The sequence below is a fragment of the Trachurus japonicus genome, chromosome 16, assembly GCF_045865225.1.
Source record: "Trachurus japonicus isolate A0001 chromosome 16, Traja_1.0".
Classification (NCBI taxonomy): Eukaryota; Metazoa; Chordata; class Actinopteri; order Carangiformes; family Carangidae; genus Trachurus; species Trachurus japonicus.
The window spans coordinates 1,386,876-1,405,984 of record NC_140922.1 but is presented as its reverse complement, the minus strand read 5'-3'; the positions used below and the strand labels follow the sequence as shown (position 1 = coordinate 1,405,984).

At 43.1% G+C, this 19,109-nt stretch overlaps 1 protein-coding gene across 13 annotated transcripts in view; it reads right to left on the bottom strand.

Annotated features, from left to right (window-relative positions):
* adgrb1a (adhesion G protein-coupled receptor B1a) overlaps nucleotides 1-19,109 on the bottom strand; it is a 226,568-nt gene that overhangs the window by 158,311 nt on the left and 49,148 nt on the right. For 9 of the 13 annotated variants that reach the window (XM_085803409.1, XM_085803415.1, XM_085803411.1 and 6 more), the window contains exon 2: nucleotides 458-1,399. In XM_085803409.1, coding sequence (XP_085659535.1) covers nucleotides 458-1,196 — 739 coding nt within the window. In that variant the 5' untranslated portion in view covers nucleotides 1,197-1,399. Of the gene's footprint in view, nucleotides 1-457; nucleotides 1,400-19,109 lie in introns of those variants that run through there. The other 4 variants (XM_085803405.1, XM_085803412.1, XM_085803408.1 and 1 more) reach the window with 1 other exon arrangement.

Below are 19,109 nucleotides of genomic sequence, written 5' to 3'. Positions count from 1 at the left end.
GGGACCCTATTTGTACTGTTGCTGAAGCTTGGTCCTGTTCTGTGTATTATTTTTGGCGAGTGGCCTTTTTAATGGCTGGTTTGCTGGTGGAGGAATCAACAGCAGTGTATTGCTATCGTGCGGCCTTTGGTGAAGCTGCTACAACTAGAGAAGCTAACTTGATCCCTCAAGGGGAGGGGAGTCTTACTCGGTGTCATGGTGTGGTAGACCATGGGTTAAACCTATGCCGGAATATTCCTTTAAACAGATGTAATGGATGTGCACTCACTCCAACCATAAAAGATGTGCTAACCAACACACTAAGTGGTTGTCAACTTCTTGGCGAAGCGGTTAGCATCGTCGCCTCCGGTGCGGGAGGTCGTGGGATCGAACCCCACCTAGGGCAGGCCGTGAGAAACACAATGCAGAGGGCCAGATATGACATCGGCTACACAGGCATGAAATCTTTTTCACTCACCATTTATCTCGGCGTCTCTCCCGCTCTCTTTCACACTGGGTAAACAGTTTTCCAGGTAAACTCCATTGTGATAACAGGTATTCCCCTCGCTGAGCTGCGGCGGCCGCTCCCAGCACATGCAGGGAGTCTGCATGATGCCGCAGGGTCTGTTGGACGTGCTGGAGGCCAGACAGTCCTCCAGCCACTGGCACAGCATCTGGCAGGCCGCCATGCTGGGGTTACGCTTCCCCACCACCAGGTATTCTGTTTTGAAGTCCCAGTCGCTGTCTGCGATCGCCGCGTCCGCCTGCAGGACGGTCTTCCTCATTTGTAAGAACTGCTTCCCGGCCTCCAGAAAGGCCACCGGGGCCGAGGCGTCGCACAGCCTCACCACCTCGTCGAAGCTCTCCATGCCCAGGTAGGTGCGCGTGGTCTCCAGGAAGGAGTCGTACTGGAAGGTGCGCAGCTGCAGCGGCACGCAGTCCTCCGTGGGTTTGGTCACCTTGAGGAAGATGGTGTAACGTCGCGGATCGGGATTCTGCAGGGTCCAGGAGCAAGGCGCGGCGGGGAACACCGACGACGACAGGAAGAAGCCAAAGAAGCGATTCTGGACCAAGGTGGAGCAGGAGTCCGACTCGGGGCCCGAGGGGGCCGCGTGGCATCCGCTCTTCATCAGCAGCAGTAGAGGAGCAAAACACAAGAGCAGCAGAGGGAGAGGCCGCCTCGCCTGGCCGGGAAGTTGAGACGCGACGCTCACCATGGCTCACAGATGAAGGGAAAGGAGAAAGTGTCGAAGGCCGACAGGACGGCTCGTATCCGGAGGACTCAACTTAAAGCTGCAAAGGAAGAAGAGGAGGAGGAGGAGGGGGCGAGGGAGATGGTGAGGGAGAGGAAGGCTGATTTCTCAAAGATCCAGCGATCGGCCCATGGCTGCATCAGTCGACCCCCGAGATTCACCAGAACCTGTGAAATGGGAGAGACAAGATATGAATTAGACTTTGTATCTGATCAGACAACGGAATGGGATTACACTGATTCTATTTATCTCCGAGACGAGAAATCTCTATCAGCTGCTATTGTTTGTGCTGTAAACCGAGAGCGACGGCGGCAACTCGGGCCCCGGAGATGAAAAACAAGTTGAATAGAAGCAAATGGAGGGAGGGAGGGAGCGGCTGATTTGCTTTTCCTTCATTACCTGAGTTCAGATTGGTCCCTGACTGAGAGACGACTGCTCTCCTCACGTCTGCTCGCATATTTCATCTGCCAGTTCATTAATTTGTCCAATTATAATACTATTAATTACAAAAAGGCAACACCTGCAGTCATTCATTACTCCACTTCATGAGGGATGAGCCACAGACAGTGATGCCAGGAGCAGTCGTCTTCTTTGTTTTGTCTTAATTAGCTGATGTTTTGCCTCAGAATACATGACAGAAGTATACTTCACTTTTATTATACTTCTCTTTCCCTGAGTACCTGCTATTTATGGTTGGGCTAATCTATTTTACTTTACTGGAAAGTGACATGAAAAATAGTTTTAGGATGGTGAACCAAATTGAGTTTGGTGTATTACTCATAACTGTAAAGGTTCAGGTGATTAAACTTTTTAGGGAGATTTGTAAACCAACTGGACATCAACATTAAAGTTCCAAACAATAAAAGTATAAAGGTAGAAGTTTGTGTTAAAGCTCCATACAGTATAAAGGTAGAGGTTTGTATTAAAGCTCCATACAGTATAAAGGTAGATGTTTGTGTTAAAGCTCCATATGGTATAAAGGTAGAGGTTTGTATTAAAGCTCCATACAGTATAAAGGTAGATGTTCATGTGCAGTGTTATTATAAAGCAGCTCTAGGTTCTATATTAATTCTGTGAAAGTATCAAAGACTCAGTCCACAGAGAAATGCACACAGCCTGTATTCAGAAACTGAGCCTTAAAACCAGCCGTCAGGACTTCCTGTCACTTTGTGATGTCACAACAGTTACCTTATAGGTACAAGCCCCACCCATCTGGACTCTCTAGGAAACCTTGCAGGATTTGGTTGGTTTCTTAAAATTTGCTATATTTTACATTGAAAATGTCTGAGCCTCCTCTCCTCTGATTGGCTGACATCAACCTGTTGATATTAGAGCTCCAGAGAGAAGTGATGAGGAACGAGGAGTTGTAAAACCACACTGAGACACTTCAAAAATAAAACACAGGAGGAAAATACGGAGCTTTAAAATGCTGTGTATTTATTTCATTTCAAGCTAGGCTGATCAATATTTGTATATTAATTGTCAAAATGAATGATATTGTTTACAGATACTAATCCCCCTCACCTCCTGTGTTCTGTGGTTATAGTTTCTGTGATGTATTTTTCACTGAGATATTTCCTCACCATTAAAGGCACTTTAACTACATCCTTGCCTCGGTGCCTGGAGCAAGCCCACAGGCTTCCCTTCGTCTGAACAATAAAGTTGTTTCAAGTCGCATTACAATTCCCCAATAACGGCCTGTGTCACCGCCTGCAACATTTATATTAACAATGGATCAAATTCATAATGAATGACACAGCTGCAGCACACAGTGACTGAACTGGTGCATTTACTCCCTGCACCGGTCTTGTTACATGTAGAAACACTTAGTTAAGATACTGGCATGTGCATCAGGTGTTTAATATTCAGAACATGCATTACAGCATTGGTGTGAAAGTCATACTGATTCACCCCAGCATGCTTTTTAATAGACTCGACAGTCCACTGTGCAGACCTCCACACAGTTTTAGAAACAGGCCTGTAGTACTGGTCCAGTCTAAATGCTGATCTTAAATTAGTCACACTGTCTATGTTAGCATTGCCATGGTAACAACGAGTGATGCCTATGATAACCAGTAGCACCAACAACTAAAAACAGCAAAACATTTTTAGAATTTCAGCAACGAGGAGCCAGTTTGAACTGGGTATGCATGTCGCGTCCCACTGAGTGGCAAAAAGACAAGTGGCAGAGCCGCCAAAATTTCAAATCAACAAAAGTAACAAACAGATTTTCTCCAAGCTCATACACGCTTGATATGTTTAACTCTGACCTGTTTCCAATGACGGAAAGTGCTGTAAATTCACTGGAGCGGTCTTTTTTTCCCCCGATCGATCAGCTGTGTTTACCGTTTCAGGTGCCATAGTTCTGATGCTTAGACAGATAAATTAGTCCTCTAACACATCCTACAGTTTGCCATGTCAGAGTTTTTCAAAACGCAACTCAGGTTTAAGTGTCAGGACCAAAGTAACAGCTGTAATTCCGTCGCTCTGCATATTAACAACGAGCCTGTCTGTCACCGTGCCAGTACCGCGGTCACACTGTGCATGTTACAGGATTGATTAAAACACACAACTAACCCAACCAGTGGTTTTGGTTTCTGTTTAAACTTAATGGCTGATGGTTCTGGGGAGCTGGTACGTTGTCGAGTCCTTCTGACCTCAATGTGTTTTGATGCTACATGTTTTATCAGGTATTGCTGTGTCCACCACTATCCTTCCCCATCCTTCTCCACGTTAGGTAGGTTTGTTTTGCGACTCAGTCTGAATGAAAGGGGCGTGTCTTAGGGGAGCGTGACGTAAATGCATACGCTATAATGTTTTTTTAATCAATTCTCTCTTTTCCAAAAAAAAATCCAAAATAACTTGTAACTAGAACTAGAACTAGACACAGTTTACCCACAGTTTATTGCACCACAGTCCAGTTCATCTGCAGTCTGTCTTTGTGTCTGTCTTTGTGAAACAAACCACAAACAAATCTGACCGAAGGTTCAAATGATGAGACCTATGTGACAGTAACTTTGACAAAAGGGACGACTGGATCCATGTCCAGCTCCATGATATAGATTTCAAATGGAGAGAAGCTGACGGTCACAGTGAGCACTGGAGCTGAGGACGGCAGCTCTGATCAATCATAATGATCCAAAAGCCCGACAGGAAGAGTGTGTGTGTGTCTGTTAGAGGCAGGGAAGGAGGGGGGGTAAAAGATACACTTTTAGAAACCAATAAAGACGAGTCTTCAGAATCAATAAAACACATTCTAAATAGAAAATCCTAGGAATTCAGTGGAAACTAAACCGACACCACAAAATTCATTTTCCTCCCTTAATTCATCAAATTGTTTATCTGCTCGTGTCAACAATGGGTTTAAAAAACATCTTCGATGATAGCAGCATGCGCGTGTAGGAGCCCAATGACCTCACACATCTCACACCAGGTACGATTAAGTTCCTCTATTCTCTTGGTTATTTCTCTATATTAAAAGGTGCTGCTGTAAACCAAGGGATTTCAAAACATCAATCATTTCTTATGTTGACACGTGTTTGTCTCTTGATAGAACTGGAAACTATATTTCCTGGAAAGTGAATTTGATCCCTCAGACAAAACAATCACCATGTCCATCAATGTATAAGAACACACAGAGGAGACCCAGCTGCTTATTCCATGAGGCTCTGACTCAAACCTGATGACAAGACTCTTTTTACCTATTGCTTGTGGTTGGGGGCCTCTCCTTAAAGCTTCAGTTGGTAACATGTATCCAGTCATATTTGCTGGAACTGTCACTATATTCTGATAGTCGGACATTAAATGGGTAATTTAGGACAAAGTCCAACTCCTCTGGCTCCACCTACAGCCTGGAATCCTATTTGCCAAAATTCACCGCAACCGACGATTCTCCACCAGTCAGGTAGAGGGAGCAGGAGGAGCAGCCAATCACAGCTCCTACACGTCGTAGTAAACTGACGAAAGTGAAAGTTAAGTCCGTGACTTGGTCGGACATTTCAAGACGATACACCGTCAGCTCCCTCTCCCTCCACACGGTCTCTGGTTGCTATGGATATGGTACGTTGTTGGTGCGCTGTTGTTGTGATGCTTGTACTGCACGTGTGTGTGTCTGTGCGTGTCTGCGCTTGGCAGGGGTTCATAAAGGGACCTGACGGTGTATTGTCTTGAAATTTCCAACAAAGTCGCGGATTTTACTTTCACTTTCGTCAACTTACCAACTGTAGCTTTAAAGGGACAACGAGGAGTTTTGGAAAAGTGAAGCGTTTTCACACTACATTTATGAGCATCCTATGAGACTCATGTTTTCATTCATCATTAATTAAAGTCAGAGGTTCGAAGACAATCACATACCGTCGTAGTTCCGACCATAAACAGCGATTTGGTGGCGTTATTCTCATGACTCGCCGGGCAGCGTCCGCGAAACCGAAAGTAAGGAAACGCTGGTCGGCTCGCCCAGCATTTCCACCACAAAACGATATATTTATCTAAAATGGGCCCATTAACATGTGTGGGTAACCTAGATTCATCCATAATAATATGAGACTTTTTTATTGTTGCGAAATTTTTCGTTCTGCCGCTGGAGAAACTCCTCGTTGTCCCTTTAAAGGGCCTCACTCTGTCTTGGGGACAATTTTCCAAACCTGCCACCATGCAGCCCACAGTTTGCATCAAAAAGTTATTGAGCTGATGTTCGGGCTGTAACGGAGAGTTAGAGTCATTTGAGGAATGTCAATTACCATAACCCCACGATGTGGCAGATGAGATCACTGAACACCCAAAAGCGTTTCTTCCTGTGATGTATCCTGTCTTACTTTATTTGAACCTGGATTATTTCGGTCTCCCTCCTCCTGCTGTGTCATTCCTCCTTCCACCTGCAGCTCCCTCCTCTCTCTTTGCACCTTGTCCTGTTCTGCCTAACTTCATCTCATACCAAACTGCATCAAGGGAAAAGTAGCTCAGCCTCTTTGGCCAGACAAGCCTGACAGTAATGAAATGACCAGAGCTTTAGCGGAGGATAAAGAGCTGTTCTTTATTGATTGATGGCTCCACCTCATCTATCTCTAGACCTCCCAGCACACCTCACCCCACCCGAGACGTGCCGCTATAGGGAGCCTGATCACCCAACATGTAATGTTCTCTGTTGGAGCTTCCTGTTCATGTCAAGCCTGTGCTCATTATGAACACAAAGCACCGGCCCCCACCTTCCCACCTCCAGCCCAGAAAACACACACAGAGAGACACCCTCAGAGTCATCTATCGATCTTGAGGAGCTAACCGATAGAGAGCAGCTATTAACACACTTTCATCTACTTTGCAGCAGGAGGAGAACAGGATGTGGCTGTGAAAGGAGAGATCTGAGCTCCGGCTGCACAGCGGCAGTCTGCTGAGTCAAATCTGACCTGAAGATTAAACTTGATGTTCCCTGTCAATTAATCAATGCGACTCTTTGGATCTCTGCAGCTGCATGTTGTGTTATGAAAGACTCCCAGAGCTGCACTATTTCCTCTTTTTTGGCTTTTCTAAATAGAGAGGGCTGGGCAAGGACGGCACGCATAAAGGCAGATGTAAATTTTCCCTGATTGATTTTTGAATGGAGAATAATGAAGATGAAGGTCTCTGTGCTGCTTTGGCTTCTGTGTCCCTGGCTGGGAGCGACTGAGAAGAGTTGTCACAAACAGGGACACATTTGATGAAGCCTTGGAAAAGGTATCCCGGCTTTTAGTCCCTACAATGGGTCAGGATCCAAAACTCACATTGTAGACTCCCTGGTGCACTCCACACCTCCACATCCTCGTGTATCACACGCTCTCTGTTGTAAATCCGTAGCCTGCAGGCAAAGAGAGTCACTGCCAATGAGGAATAAACGGATCTTAATGTGTTTAATCAGTGAATTTGAAAATAATACATGTTGTCAAGACTGGATTCACAATGTTCACATGACGCACTGAGCACAGACCAAGCTGTCTGGGTGCATTTGGTATGCAGAGTGAGAAGTTCTTCACTGGCTGCATTTGTTTAATTTTTTTTTATTATGTAGCTGTGGAATTATTCATTCCTTTCAGCCTCTGGCTAGAACAGCAAGCAATTAAAAGAACAAAGGTGTTGCATTAGCCAGCAGCCCAGAAGCATGAATCCATGTAAACATGCCCAACAGGCTGGCTGCGCGAGCGAGTGGGAAACAATGGCCCAATCACAGGGAAGCAACAGTCCCTCAGACGAGATACGTAGGGGAAGAGAAGAGATAGAGGCGCAGACAAAGAGAGCACTGATGAGAAAATGATAGAGTTGCACGGAGCATCACTTCTCACATCAGCAGCACAGGGATTACAGGCTGATTAGTAGAGTAACACGGGGACGTGCCGCCACACTCTGGAAACCAGAAGCCAAAAAAGCCACGGGACCGCGAGACACGCACACACACACACACACACACACAGACGACGCTTTTCTTCTCTCAGCTACAGATTGTGTAAAATTGCTCCCGTGCGTCATCAAATTCTTTCACATGCAAAAATCATCTGGCAGGGACATCAGTCAGAGCAGGCCGTGCCAGGGGATACTGATCACCGAGGTTATTCTGCACACGCCAGAGCCAGGGAAGCAATCACAAACACAGAGGGAGTGATGGAAGATGAACAGGAGTTCCGACTTATTTCAACTGCGTTAAATCACTTGTCTCCACATCACAGGGTCCAATCTTCACAAGTTAGTTCTTGACATGAGGACCAACCCAGATGAAAACACACATGGCCTACCGTGTGAAACGAATCAGTTGAGCATTGAGATTGAGAAAATCAGGATATTTTAAATGATCTCAAATGTTGGGGTGCTCCATACTGTTAGCAGAGGCCACAGTCTTTGCAGCAGTCGGCCCCGGTTCGAGTCCCGCATCGGGCAGCCCTTTACTGCATGTCACCCCCCCGCCCCCGCTGCCTCTCCATTCCCTGTCTTTCTAAACTGTGCTGTCAAATAAAAGCCAAAAAAGCCAAAAAAATATATATATATCTCAAGGAAATTTAAATCGAATGCAACTGGACTTGGTTATTTATCTAGGAAGACGTTTCACCTCTCATCCAAGAGGCTTCATCAGTTCATGAGTTCTTTACCCAACTGTTTTGTAACTATGACCTGGACAAATGAGAATATTCACAGGCTTATTGCACAACAGTTTAACTTAAAATGTTGCGGGAACATGAAAGGTTGGCTCAGAAAATTGCACATGAACTGATGAAGCCTCTTGGATGAGAAGTGAAACGTCTTCCTAGACAAATAACCAAGTCCAGTTGCATTCGATTTAAATTTCCTTGAGATAACTATGACCTGGACAAATGAGAATATTCACAGGCTCAAAAAATATATACTTAAAAAAAAACACATCAAATGTTGGACATTTCTGGGGAATAAAATTCAAAATATCATCAAAATCACCAAAGAGCAATGTCAAACTTTTTTTGATAAAGGTAAAATGTGTCACAAGATAAATCAATGAAACTTTATGCCAACTTTGTGCTGCAAAGATGCCAATACATCATGTTATAATGGAAATGAAAGTAAGAAATGGCATTTAAAATGAAATTGCAACTACATTATCTCATCATATATCATTTTTGACATTTAAAACATGTTGCCTTTATTACATGTAGAGCCACCGTGGAGCCCCTTACTCCATCTTTTGTAATCATTAATACAGGAGCATGTCTACACAGTGTGTGGCAGCTATAGGAACCAGGAGCCATTATGTCTGTGTGGTTGTTTTCCTGTGTGGTTTACATCAGGCTGTATCACAGCTGGTTCTGTACAGTAATAGCAGGTGAAGTCTCTTTGTGACACAGGTGCAGCAGCTAATGAGGCATGTTAGACAGGGACAGCCCATGGTTTATATCACTCACATTGCAAACACTAAAACTAAGCCAGCCATCATCTCATGTGTTACATTTAAAAGTAGTTTACTATATTAAAGCTATAAGCGTTAACAGCTGTGCAGAGTTCTGCCTTTTTTCTCACAAGGTGAAAAATGGATCTTTAATACTTAGTCTTTTCAGCACTGATCTCAACGCACTGTATTATTCCATTATTCTCTCTATACAGTAAAATTGCATGTAGGTTTGACTTTGTCGATATTTATTGAATTTTAAATTGCATGTGTGCGCGTGTGTATGTGAATCCCGTTGTTTCCTGTGGATGGAAACTAGCTTATATCTAAATGTCTTCTCTTTATGCCATTACTGTATTGTGTACATGGTCCCTGCAGTAAATGAATAGGTAACAATGAATAAAATAAAATAAAATGAAATAAAAATGAACATAAACCTGGATATCCAGTCATTGAATTGCATCAGAAACAATGTTTCACCTGGAGAACTGAAACTTGTTGCTCGGACAGAGTGAAGGTGTGCAAGCCCACCACATCAGCAGAGATACAGATGATTAAGCAGTGGGGATTCAGTAGTCTCAGCCTTACTCGGATCGATTTTTTTTTTAAGGTCACCTTCTTATTGTCACACTGAGCTAAAGGACATTTGCAGAGACGTAGCTGCACAGCTGTGAACTGAGGAAAAATACTGCAAACAGCCACTGCTGTGTCATTCGAAACCTTCTGTTTGGCAACCTTGATGAAAGACAGAGATTCAGTTAGAAATCAATTTCTTTGGCCGTCACTGTTACTTTCAGAAACACTGTCATATTGATCTGGGAATCCTAACTCTAACACATCGTTATGAGATAAAACCCTGAGCTTATTAAACTGCATCAGGAACATGCTGCAGTTTCCTCAAATATCTATTAACACCGGTGGCAGGAAGGAGTTTGATCATAACACAATTATTTTTATGATATATATTATATATCACAATATGTGATCTCACAAGAATCCCAGTGTTTCACTTCAACAATAAATCACTACTCCTAAAGAAAACAGATAATAAAGTACATATAGTACTAACTGAAAACACTTAGGGCCCTAGTTTGCTGGCGCAGCGCAGGTGGCGCAAGGTAGCGCAGCCGGTCTAATGCAAGTTTCGACCAGCGCAGCCTAGCGCAAAGTCAGATTGGAAGATTGGCAGATCGCGCTGCGCTGAGATAGGCATGGCCGCGCAGCAGGGGGAGGCGTCACAGATTCAGCTTGGTGCAGTGGAAGTTTTGTGCGAAAATGTCCCGCCGAGGTTGCGCTGAAAGCTCGCCACCTCCAACCAGGTCTACTCTCAGTGCAGGGCGAAGCGCAGCAGGTGCAGTGGAAGTTTGGCTGACTGACCTGCAGTGCACACACGTCACCAAGACCTCACAGGCAGATCTCCACAGTTCCAGACACATTTCAATGCAATAAATATCCACAATAACCACTATTTAAAGCAGATATCAGTGGAATGTTTTTGTTAATATAAGTCCTAAATAGTCCTATTTTCCGTCAGCAATCACTTACATGAAGTATTTCAGCCTAAACACGAGTCTCTCCGTCACTCTGCTCTGCTGTAACCCGAGGAGAGAATTTTCCTTGTGGGATACAAGTGTTATCCAATGAGGGGAGAGAACGGCATGAAGGGCTGTGTGTGCAGCCAAGGGATGCGCGTGAATGTGGTGACGTAGCACGAGGACCAATTGATGCCTGACAAGGGCGGGGGCTGCTAACTCATGGTGCGTTCAAGGAAACTCGTACTTTGTGTTTTTCCTTCCTGTGAAGTCATACCAGTTCGATCTGGTACGAGTTCACGGGTCGGAAGTTACGAGTGGCCGTTATAGGGAACTTTCACAGACAACAGGACGGTAAAAACACGAGCTACGGGTTACCTGGAATGCTACCAAGTCGTAGTTGTGACTTGAAGCTGTAACTTACGGTTTCAAAAGCCTGCCTTGAACACAGCATTAGCCGAAACGGCCGTGCCACTGATATCTGCTTTAATGCAACTAACGGAATCAACACGTGAATTTATATCTATATAGATTGTCCCGTCACATCTGACGTCAGATCAAAGCAGAGATCAAAGGCTGTCGGTGCGTAAAGGAAACTCCACCTGAATTAACACAGCAGGGACGAACTGGCACTGAAAAGCAGCTGTGGATGTCCCAAAAGCAGGACTGTGAGGGTGGATGACTGCATGTCGCTGCGCCCTTGTGATGATCCCCTTTATTTATTAATTTACTTATTAATTCATTAGAGCGTGCGACCGCATCACGCAGCCCTAATGAAAAACAAAACACAAATCAGTATCTCTCTTAGTCCACCACAACAGCCTCGGTATCAGATAGTCAGTATATAGCCTACTACAGTATACTCAGCATCTCTATCACAGAAAAAAAAAGAGAAAAAAAGAGACGGACAAGAGAGAGAGAGAGAGAGGAGGACAGAGAGAGAGAGGGAGAGAGAGATCGTCCTTTACGCTGATTTCATGGTGTTTGTTCATGTTGTGATTAGTGTAGCCTACACCTCTCATCTTGCTTAGGGTTTGAATAAATGTGAGTTTCTTTATTAGTTTATTAGTTGTTGTTTCTTACATTGGGCAGGGGTTCTCAGTGTATCAGATCAATCCTGGTTAAGTATATTAGTAAACTCATTATTGGTCACTCTGAGCTCGGACCTCCGGACCAAAACAGCTGTTTCCTCCTGGGAGAGGTTCGGCCTCTGGCGTCGCTGTCTCCTCCGTCCATGTCCAAGTATAAAATGACAAACTTGCAGCGCGCATCACCCGCCGCGCAGTTAAAGGTGAGGAGAGGAGCTCCTTTGATTGGTGAAGATCTGACTCGGCTGTGTCAAACCCACTCCACGCCTTTCTCTCCTCCTCCTTTCTCCCTCCCGCCTTCTCTCCTCCCTCTCCACCGTTTGCGCCGGTGGGAGGGACGAGGGGAGGGGCTGCGCTGGTCTAAGTCTGACTGCGCGGCCCACCAATCTTGCGAAATGGACCTGGGCCACACCCCGTTGGCGTGGCGAAGCTGCGCTGATGTTAGACTTCACCTGGTCTACGAGACTAGGGCCCTTAGACTGTCTACTATTCTGGTAAGTTCCTGCACTATTATGTATAGAAAATGGCCAACATGGCAAATTTCAGTTGCATGACAATAATTGTCCCTTTTTTATTTATTTTTTATTTTACAAAAACACAATTGGATTCCTGGTTTGTCCCGAGCTTGGAAGGTTAATGGAGAGACAAGCAGGAGGAAACACGGCGGGGTCTTATCTGGACAAATTGCTGCTGTTTCTGTACACCTGCACCCTGATGACTGCAACAACACAACCTGCAACGTCTTGCGAGGCTCCAAAATTAAACAGATAATCATCTGTCTCTGCTGATGAATGTGTTTACCGTGGTAAATGTCAAAGCCTTTCTAATAAGCAGAAGGAAGGGATCTGTCTTCCTCCTTCTCTCCCTCACATGCACACACACACAGTCACTTGCTCACTATTATTTGAATACACATTTCATTACAGTTCCCACTGAGCTCAATGGGAAGTTAGTAAGTGGATTGTAAAAAAAACATTAGAGAACGATTAGAGACCTTCAAAATTCAAAACCACCTCACTGTTGAATGTCAAATAACAGAGGCAGGATAGTGTGGGAGGAATTCACTCTGGTGTCCAGAAATCTGCAACGCAACCTGTTCCCGCTCACGTTAAGGAGGCGATGCTCCAGATACAACCCTCTAATGAACAAAGAAGACAGAGTGGTAATAGCACCACTGGAAACTGACAAAGGTTAAGTACTTCCTGCCATCTGCACCATAGAGCACATCTGTGAAACATGCAAACAATAAAATATGAAAAAAAACAAGATGCACCAGACTGTTAAAGGGACAACGAGGAGTTTTGGAAAAGCAAAGCGTTTTCACACTACATTTATGAGCCTCTGCGCGCACCGTAAAATTCTTTGACCGGCGCAAGACAGACTCATGTTTTCATTCATCAAGAATTAAAGTCAGAGGTTCAAAGAGGTTCACATACCATCGTAGTTCCAACCGTAAACAGCGATTCGGCGGCGTTATTCTCATGACTCGCCACGAAACCGAAAGTAAAGAAACACAGGTCGGCTCGCCCAGCATTTCCGCCACCACTAATAATAATAAAATAACAATAGAGACAAAACGATATATTTATTGAAAATGGGCCCATTAACAAGTGTGGGTAGTGTAGATTCATCCACATTAACGTGAGACTTTTAAATAACCAAATAGAAACTCCTCGCTGTCCCTTTAAAAAACTGACAATGAAAAAGGTGGAGGCAGGAGTCAGACTGAGCATGTTCATCTGATGATGATGATGATGATGACAGCTAACAGAAAGCAAATAAGATAACAACATATTTGCAATACAAATGACAACTGTTACTGCTCTGATCAGCATTTTTTTGGGCTGATCGGATTACCGAATCATAAATCTACAGATACCGATACTGATCACAGAATGGATGGAAGAATAATAATTCTCTATGTCCTGTATTTACGATCTAGCCTTGTGCACCACGTAAAGAAGTAAAACCACGTGTACTGTACTGAAATAAATGAATACAATCAAGATCTTTAAGTACCACAACAAACTTTGTAGTATATGTGTTACACAAAACTTAATTAAACATTACATGGTCTGTTAAGAACAAGCCAATATGGCAACACAAAACTAGTTCCATTTGATGGATCAAAACATAATATGTAAAATATTTCAATAAATGAAATAAAATAAAATAACATTTCCTTCCCAAGCAAGGCAAACAAACGCTGATCATCTTACAGTAAGATATATGAAGATCTAACCTTATGTGGCGCTGCACAGTTGTAGCAGCGTGTTTTATAACAGCAACAAAAAAAACAAAAAACATCGTCCTTTCAATCGCCAATGGAGGATCGGGTATGGGGGGGCTGCATATGGGGTGCGTACCAAACACTATCTCCTGGTACTCATCTGAGTAACTCACTAAAAAAGTTATGTGCTTTCTGATTGGTGTTTTGAGAGTGCGCCGATCAACCTGTTTCAAATCCAAATCGGCTGATAATGATCGGCGGCCGATTGATCGGAGCATCCGTAATTACAAAGTTTTGATAAAAAGGTGTGTGCGATACTTTATCAGAATCCAGCAGCTGTTTACGTCGAGTCAAACACTAGAGAGGTATGGCTGCCTGAGCAACTTTCATTTAAATATGAGCCCCATCTCTGGGGAGTCTGGTATCAAATCTTCATCCATCCAGCTTTCATTTTACTTACTTCCAGTGCTGCATGCTTAATACAGAAATCCATGTCTCTAATTATCTAATGATCATAATGTTAATGTAAAAAAAAAAAAAAAATGCACCAACAGACGCCAGAACAAAGCAGTTTTCTAAAGTCAGACGTCCTGAGCTGACCCTCAGGATCAGTATCGAGCTGATCTGGGCATATTTTAATAGCCTGTATCAAAACCCAATCCCTCCCTCGCTGCGCCCCGCCCTGCTCCAACTGCCAAGCTCTACATTGCAGCATTTGACTCCTATATTCAAGCGAACATTAGTGGTAATGTGAAAGCATTTGTGTGCAGTGGTGCAAGTGACTCTAACACTGGCAGAGTACACAGAGCTGCTGGACTCTTTACTCTCTCCTCTGCCTATTTGAAATGTTTTAAAAGATGATGTTTTATAAAGAATGAAATGTAATTAATGGCACTAGAGAAAAGGCCATGGGGACTTTTAAAAATGAGACCAAGAATATACTCAGCAGTTTTCATTTTTCCTCTATGTCAAAAACCTCAATGCCTCTTCCTCTTGAGAGCAAAAATAAGTCGGCCCATTAGATGGAGATTATTCTTGTGCTCACCTGCTACAAGTCTGACACCAGCCTGACCATCAACAGTACATTTTAATGGCATTTTGCTCATTAGGCTTCTGTTCTAGATTGCTGTCAGGGTGATACGTGGGTGACTGAGGAGGTTGGACTGACAGTCTGACAGTTTCTGAATCAGACTGTATGGTCACTAATGTTACTAACTCTAAAAAGTATGTATCAGTTAAGCTATAACTAAAGGCTTGTTCAGCAAAGTAATGCTTTATGTCATTTCATATCCAGTGTTAGCATGTGTAAAACATCACATATGATCTAAAGTTAGCAGCAATATTTAATTTACATTACATTACATTAACTGTGTGTTTGTAATTTCCTCTTTTTATATTGGCTTCTCTAATAGACCCCCTTTATTTTTTCTCAGTCAATTCATTAGCTGCTTTACCTGAAGTAGTGAAGTTAGCCCAGTCCTTCCCAACCTTTGGGCGTCAACCCCCTGGTTGGCTATTGCAAGTGATCCATCAAATCATTATCAAAATAGTAGGATTTTTGTGAAAAAAACTAAACTAGCCTGACAAGCCAGACTATATCATTAACATGTCTAGTCTGGCAACGACCGGTAGACCTCGGCTCAATCCAGGGGGGCGGGATGAAGGCTGTCTTTCAAACTGCCTCTGCACGCAATAGGGTAGCGCTACGACTAATCAGAGCAAAGAGCAGGATGACGTTAGCCTGACAAGCCAATTAAAATGTATGTCGTCATCGCGTTAAGCCCGCCCAACGACTCTCTAAACAGATAGAGCGCTGTGATTGGTGAACACAAACGGTGTTCGAGTCTCAAAAAGTTCCTATGGCTCGTTTCTAGACCCACCTACGGAGCAAATATATTTGCTGCGGCTAGGGTGCTTCTAGATTTCTAGGCTAAAACTAAACTAAAATAAAATAAAAATGTAATTGTATAAAAATAAAATATATATGAATAATGTTTCAAATGTTAAAACAAAATTACTGTACTAAAAAGATATAAATAAATACTCATTCATTGTTTTGTTTTTTCCCTCATCATTAAAGGGGATGTATTATGGAAATATCACTTTTTGAAGGATCTTTAACATATATTTAGGTGTTTGTCCTTCTGACCCCCAAAATGTGAGAATTGACAAAAAAATCTGTAATTTTCAGGCTCCCAAGGTTGAAATCCATGTGGTTTTATGAGCTGATCCCTCAGTTGTCTGATAATGATGTCATGAGTTTTCAAATTTGCATAACCCCACCGCTACCTGGTACCAGTAGAAGGGGCGGGGCAAGCAGTGGTTCATTTGCATTTAAAGGGACAGACACTGAAACCAGCCGTTCTGAACGGGGCTGTTTAGAGAGGATGAAAAGAGCTGAGATGTTTGACCCTTGGGGGATTTTGACCAAAGCATGTCACAGACATGTCTTTAAGACACCTGGGGACTATTTTAATTTGTGGAAAAGGAGCATGATATGTCTCCTTTAAAATAAAGAAGTGCTTTTTGAGATTTTCAAGTGAGCCTTATGTTTTTGTTTTTGTTTTTTTGGTAGAAGAAAGCAAACTAGACATATGTAGCCTACTTAAGATTTTTCTCCATTTTATGGCACTCTATACGCCCACTCCCATAAGTCTGACTTACATGTATTAGACTGAAGTGTTGGACAGACTGGCGCTGTCATCCTCATGCCGTGATGCTGGTGGAGCAGCAAGACGGCGACGCTGTCAGTCTGTATCAGTCACAGCCCGGAGTGCACCGCATGGACGGCAAACAGACGTCAGCATTGTTTACAACACTGTAACACTTGAGCCACTAAGGCTCCATGAGTGTAATTGAACATGTCTATTATTAGGTTTACTGTATAGCCCGTGTGCTGTAGCAACTGTGAAGCTGCTTTGTCCTTGAGTGTGAAATAAAAATAAACAGAAAGAGAAAACAATGACATGGAGTGCAATTATTCCACACACACACACACACACACACACACAACAGGAGAGGGCTGCGTTCAAGTGGCTCCAGAGTTAAACACAGCTTTAATTGGATTTCACTGAGATGAGAATTTATGACATATGTAACCCCAGATTACAGTTTTACCACATACAGAGCAAACAGCGCAAGTGGTTTTACAAACACATTAATGAGCCGATAATGACAAACAGATCCTCGGCTTTGTTGGATTCTCACTTCTAGCACTCGTGGCTGCAGTCACAGCGGTGCTCTGCCCACCGCCAGGAGAAAAGGCAGAGCCAGATTAGAGTCATGATGCATGTGCCTTTGTGTATGTGTGTATGTGTGTGTGTGTGTGTGTGTATGTGTGTGTGTGTATGCGGTATCTCTTCTCCCTAATACCCATATCTCTCAGTAGGGATGTTACTGATGGCCATGCGATGCTCCTTTCTTCCACCAGCACCATAAGTCTCTGTATAATAGTGGCTTTGTTCTATGACGTAATCACATTAATATGAAAGGCTATCGCTTTTGGATAGTAAATCAAATCAAGCCAGATCACATTCAGATGAAAATGAGTTAATCAGAAAAGCTATGTGTTTGCACAAAGGGAAAGGGATTAAGACTGAAAGAGGACATCACATGCAACCGAGAGCTTTGAAATCTCATTTCAGACTCTGTTCCTCCCAACTGTAAAACGCATTTTACACAAACCTTTGAAAAGTCCACAAATGTGTGAACTCAGTGTGTTTACATCAGCTGGAATAAAAGACACTTTTTTTTTTCTCTCCTCGCTGCTCCTTCAGATGTTAAAATATGCATTCACAGGGGAGGCTGAGATGATATTTGAAGAATTTGATTATGATTGATTTGAGCTCAGCACAGATCTGTTTCTCTCTCTCTCTCTCTAACCAGCCTGCTCCCACAGTCCACTGCCACAGCCTGTAATTTACATTCACTGTCACTTCTCTTCACAGTTCACCACAGGATGTATTAGTCTTGATGATAAATAATATTTATATCTTCAATATAAAATATATTTAATTAATATTTATGAGTAATATATGAAAGATGCCCCAGCTATTGGTACATTAGGCCTTGACGATATCCAATATACCAATATATATCACAATATTATTGTTGGGTAAGGGAGGTGAAAGTAAAAAAAGTAAAAAGTGGTAGCATATTTTCTCTTTTTCTTTTTCCACCCTGCGAGACGATTTTAATAAACCTTTTTGCAAAGTCTGGTTTAGGAGTTGAGCTCTAAATCTCTTTTTACCTGGTTGAGAAAAGCCAATTATTTTCTCACGGAACAAAATCCTCTAAAAATTACATTTAAACACCAACACAATCTGCTGCTCTTTAACAGAGGTCCTTGGATGGTGTGTGCACAAAACAGAGCCAATGTTGATGATTTGTGACCCCTGTGTCATGTGTGGGGATGTTACAGCAACAGAAACACTTGGGATTATGGTTTGAGGCTAAATATAAAACTTAGACCATCATCTTTCCATAACCAAATACTATATTGAATATAAACAGATATGCCCAGTGCTATTTTCTGATTTTGCAGAGCAACAGTTTTGCAGTATGTTAAAACATGTGACAGTGTGTTGTTGCTGCTGAACACACAAAAAGTTTCAGATTTGCAGTAAACTCATGTTTTTTTTTTCATATCTTCTTTTTGGGAAGGACAGTTACTTGGCAACAAAAAAATGGCAAAGTGAGGACGAGGCAGCTGTATGAGCTGCTGCTGATCAGCTCTTACATCTGCATATTCCCTTGATCGTTCAGCGAATACAGAACATTAACGGCTCTCAGCAAACACAACTGCAGCTTTCACACTCACTGGAGAGGAATTTGTCACAGACTGTTGACTGGTCAGGATGAAACTAAACACGTAAACCCTCTCCGTTTGGTTTTAAACCCACGGATCCGCGCCGCAAATGCCGAGTCAATCCGACTATCAGGTTGAGAATCTCTCAGTCACTTTAAAACTTCATTCGTCACCCATCTGTGCTCTGTTCAACCGTTTTACACAATCCAACTGCATTCCCTGCTTCTGCAGAGGCCTCTGTAAATGTAGTCAGGAAAGTGGGCCCCCTGACTGGCAAAAGATCTACTCTTTCAATGAACTGTAGAGATTACACCAGAATATTTAGATACTTCATTTCAAAAGTT